The sequence below is a fragment of the Penaeus japonicus genome, unplaced genomic scaffold (genome assembly GCF_977035675.1).
Source record: "Penaeus japonicus unplaced genomic scaffold, GWHDUDI00000001_assembly GWHDUDI00000006, whole genome shotgun sequence".
NCBI classification, from domain to species: Eukaryota; Metazoa; Arthropoda; class Malacostraca; order Decapoda; family Penaeidae; genus Penaeus; species Penaeus japonicus.
Window position 1 is genome coordinate 45,133,351 of NW_028234408.1, and position 5,000 is coordinate 45,138,350.

At 30.4% G+C, this 5,000-nt stretch overlaps 1 protein-coding gene across 4 annotated transcripts in view; it reads right to left on the reverse strand.

The window, feature by feature from the left end:
- LOC122267466 ((E3-independent) E2 ubiquitin-conjugating enzyme UBE2O) overlaps nt 1-5,000 on the reverse strand; it is a 34,338-nt gene that overhangs the window by 24,164 nt on the left and 5,174 nt on the right. For 2 of the 4 annotated variants that reach the window (XM_086538078.1, XM_043037531.2), the window contains exons 2-3: nt 2,277-2,450; nt 1,852-2,010 (exon numbers count right to left, since the gene is read on the reverse strand). In XM_086538078.1, coding sequence (XP_086394204.1) covers nt 1,852-2,010; nt 2,277-2,450 — 333 coding nt within the window. Of the gene's footprint in view, nt 1-1,842; nt 2,011-2,276; nt 2,451-5,000 lie in introns of all 4 variants that reach the window. The other 2 variants (XM_043037532.2, XM_043037530.2) reach the window with 1 other exon arrangement.

The following is a 5,000-nucleotide window of genomic DNA, read 5'->3' on the forward strand; positions in this document are numbered from 1 at the left end:
TTACTACAGTAGACTTAGAAGTGAGGCTGCTATTACATTTAAGGTTACTGAGATTTTGCCTCTAAATATATCTCTTATAAGCCCTGCAAACAAGTACTGATATGATGAAACATTAACAGTTACATTAACTCTGTAACAAAATTCACTATTCCAGCACTTGTCTTGGTCTGAACAAGGTGAAAATTCAACACTAATTACCAAAACTTCCAAAACCTCTATACCCAATACAAGTTTGTTTTTCCTTAGACAGTATTTAAAAACTTACGTAGTCATCACATAAAAAAAATACAAAACAATATACATTCAACAATGAAAGTTTCAGAAATAAAATAAGCATTTAAAAAAATGACAACCTGGTGACAATACAGATGACCCAGTGAGAGTACAGGTCAATTCTTATCATTTTTCTCATGACTATAACTGTTGTTTTGGTAAGGAAATATATGGCATAGAGAGCTTAAATGAACTGGCAATCCCTCTGCAAAATTATCCCTGTACATAGTATACCCCTTAAGAATACCAATATCATACAGGTTCTTGGAATCCTCTGAGAGAAAATACGATACCAGTAAGTTTGGTTCTGTCTGGAAATTAAATAATCACGATAGCTGCTTCACTTTAGACTTATCAACAGTGTCTTATAAAACCTTGTTTGATATAACTGTTATGATTTGTTAAAACGGCTACACAATTTCCAGTTCTAAAACCTTAACAAAATACCATCATTCTGTTGCTAGCTCAAAAAAAATTATTGCCGCCCCTTACTTATCACATTGCTTATCAAACAAATATGAAAATTTTATGCTTACACTGTTTAATAAGTGATAGTGAGTCACTGACCACAAAAACAGCACCTGTAGCCAAATGAAACCCACATGCACATCATGCACATAAAATAGTAATTTTCAAAGGAGTTGCCAGATATTTAATAATATCAAACCCAAAGAGCAAAGACACAGAAGTCAATTGCAAATATCATGATGATGTTGATTTGTGGGACATGTTCTTTAGGAAAAAACTGCAACCAAAGTCAGAGAGTCAGACAAATGACGGAAATCATCATGCCAGAAATATCCCTTTTTTATAATTCAATATAATGCATGATAAGATCTTATAAGTTCCCCCATTCAAGGAATCTCAACAAAATCTATGATTACAAAGAAAAAAAAAAAAAAAAAAAAAATTAGACTATGATGTTTCAGAAGTTATACTGGATATGATACACATAACCAAGGCCCTTTTTCTTTTGTTAGCTTTATTTGGCATGTTTTTCTCTTTTCTTTTTACCGAGCTGAAAACCAACAATTAATATATTTGATGCATGTTCCTTTCTAAAACCATAAAAAAAATAAGAAGTGAGGGAATGAATGCATACTTCTTCCAACTGAAGCCATTACAAAAGGGTAAAAGGAATAAAAGTAAAGTATATAAAAAGTATACTGAAGAAAAAAAAAGAAAACAAATCATCACCATAACTGAGGATACAGTCAGGATTTTGCAAGGTGACTGCCTTTAGGCTTATAAAAATATTCTAGCATAACAATAATGATAATATTAACCCTCTCTGGACGGGTGGTACACTACTGTACCGCTCATTCAAAAGCCCAGTGGCCGGGTGGCACAATATGGTGCCAGCCATTTAATTGATTTAGGCCTAAGCGTTCGAAAGCCCCGGCATTGTGACATGCAAGGCTGGAATGCCCCCGTCATGAGTGGGTTAATAACAATGAAACCAATACAAAAATAATACAGGAAATGAGGCAATACATTTTTCTTTCTCTATCTATTCTTGTAACTGTGGTCATTACGAATACAATTACTGTGAGCTTGAGTGACAATTACCAGCCTAACCCTGTCTCGGGAATCCCTCATATCGTCCAGTTCTAAGGCCTCACTATCTGACATCACACATCTTGATCCATCGGCACACAGCATCACCAGACGGCACTTGACCATGTGCACCATCCCCACCCAGGAATCCAGTGCCACAGCAATATCTGTTGTAAACTCCTAGAACATAAAAGACGTTATTTGGTTCATGTTCTTTTAGTAGGAATAATGAAAGAGAGAGAGGAAATTTACTGAAATCTATGCTAATATTAAGGATTTCTTATCAACAACGCAATAGTCATTGAAGTTGTCATCAATAATATCCTACAAAGTAAAAACTGACATAGCATAATCAGTGCTATATCTATAAATGTAAAAGTTTAAGCAAACTGACATAACAATCATTGTTTCTCAACCCCTGGTATAATATACTCCTTATCACTTACCTCAAGAGGTGTAAGGTCATTGCTGTCAACATTCAATATCACAAGTTTTGTGCCGACAATCTGTACACTGGAGGTGACATGAACCTGGCGACAGTAGCCCCGCTGGGTGTCTTTACCTCTTATCAGGCGCCTTACAACATCACCTGGCATGAGAGACCTGTCTGCTAGCCCAACCTACAAAGGGAAGATTGGGAAACCATTAACAAAGATGTCTTGTTGGTCCTTCGATTAAGGAAATTTAATGACTAATTCTGTGAGATCTTATGTGTCCTTATACCTAAAATACGAGCTGCCTTGATTGAACATTAGCTAAGTTTCACCTTAGAGCATTTAAGCCTTTGACATATGGAGTGCCTGTATAAGTGCACTGACCACTGTTGCTTTGTATGTATGGATGTATGTATGTATGTATGTATGTATATTTGTATGTTTGTGGGGAGGGGAGTGCATCTGTGTGTGCATCCATGTTTGTTGTCTATATGTATAAAGATAATATCTATATATATATATATATATATAATATATATATATATATATTATATATAATATATATATATATTCAAATATATCTACAATCTTATATCACATTATATATATCTATATATGTGTCTACATATAATATATATATATATTGATATTTTTTTATATATATTTATATTTAGATTAATTTATATTTATATTTATAATTGACTTTATTATATATATAATATATATATATATTTATATATTTATATATAATATATATATATATAGATTGAAATATATATATATTATATAATTTTATATATATATATTATTTTTTTTTAAATATCTTTATATTAATTATATTAACTTTTTATTATATTTATATATATACTATTTATATATATATTTCTTGTATTTATATATTTTTGTTTATATATATATATATATATATAGATTTTTATATATATATTAATATTTATTTATAAATATATTCATATAAATAATTAATTTATATTTGTATTTATAATTTATTAATTTATACCAGATATTGATTGATATAATATTTATTATAATATTGTATAAATTTATTATATATATATATTTATGATATATTTTTATGAATGGAAGGATTTACACTTTTCATTAGAAGATTAATTTTATATAGAGAGTGAGTTAGATTAAGTTATTTGAGAGATTGAAAGATTTTATTGATTATACATTATGTATTAATATGTACATATGGTTGTATAGAGAGAGATATAGTTCGATATGTATAGAAGGTAATTACATCGATAAACAGAAAATAGATATAACAATTCTATATATCTGGGTTTATTTACTGTTTGTATGTATATGTACGGTTAACAGTTTATGTCTAGTTCTTTGGTTTCATTCTTATATCTGTTTTATGCATCTCCTTATTTTTTTATGTGACTTTCTGTCAGTTGAGTAGCTGTGGATCTAATTGTGGATATTCATAATTAATTTTATCATATGCTTTTTCTAGAATATATAACCATACACCATTATGTACTGTTACTATTCTATTATTACTCTTTAATTTTGAGGTTATAATAACTTTACATTACAGTTGGATAAAGCAGTAGAATTATATGTGTGTTACAGCCATAATACTTTATGACCGTGTGCGCACTTCAACTGTGGGTAAATCCCAATGTCACATCATGTATGCATTGACTACTGTTTTTTAGGCCTAGTCGGTGCCAACATGTATGTCATGAAAACTTTTGCTCAATTTTTGACTCTATAGACAAATATATTCCTCATAGCATGGTAAATTATCCAAATCTGGAGGCAAACACATTTGCTTAAAAGGTAATATTCCTAAAGTGGGTAATCTCCCATGTCAACCCTATAATCCATTTGGTCACTTAGACTCCCCGGTAACAATCTCAGTAGTATTCACAAATTCAAAAGAATGTCAGTAATATATATAATAAAAAATTTAATAATTTTATTGCACTATGTTGGTTTGTAATTACAGGCTGGAAACAAAGCTGACTGGATGATGCACGTACCAATCTTAGGTATATGGTTCAAACTAAGGCTGCTTTTTGGAATAAATTACTTTGAGATGAATGAAAATTATCTAAAAAAAAAAAAAGATAATATAAAAATATCTGGATGTGAATGATGTTACTTGTATTGAAGATGAGATGTGATTGGTTTTAATGGCACAACATTCAAATGTTTACAGGACACTATTGCTAATCCAGGATCAAGGTAAGAGTTTTAACCCATTCCCGACGGGGGAATTCTAGCCTTGAATGTCCAAATGCCGGGGCGTTCGAATTATTAGGCCTAAATCAATTGATTCGGCTGGCTCAATATGTGTCGCCGGCTTATGGGCTGGGAATGCGCGGTAAAACATGCTGTTCAACCGTCAGTGGGGGTTAATAACTGTTTTTATAATTCGATATTTAATTAATAATAATTATGAGAGAGTGATCGGCAAATATGTGTTCTGTATTTGCATGCTAGTACATATGTAAATATGGATAAGAACCATTCACAACGGTCTATATATATATATCTATATTATATAATATATATGTATGGATGGATAGACAGATAAATCAATAGGTAGATAAATAAATAGATATATAGAAAATAAATAGATAGAGATAGATAAATGCATATCCATAAATATATGAATATGTATATATGGATGTATAGATAGATATATAGATAAAGAGATGAAAAGATAGGTAAATATATTGATAAATAGAAATAGGTATC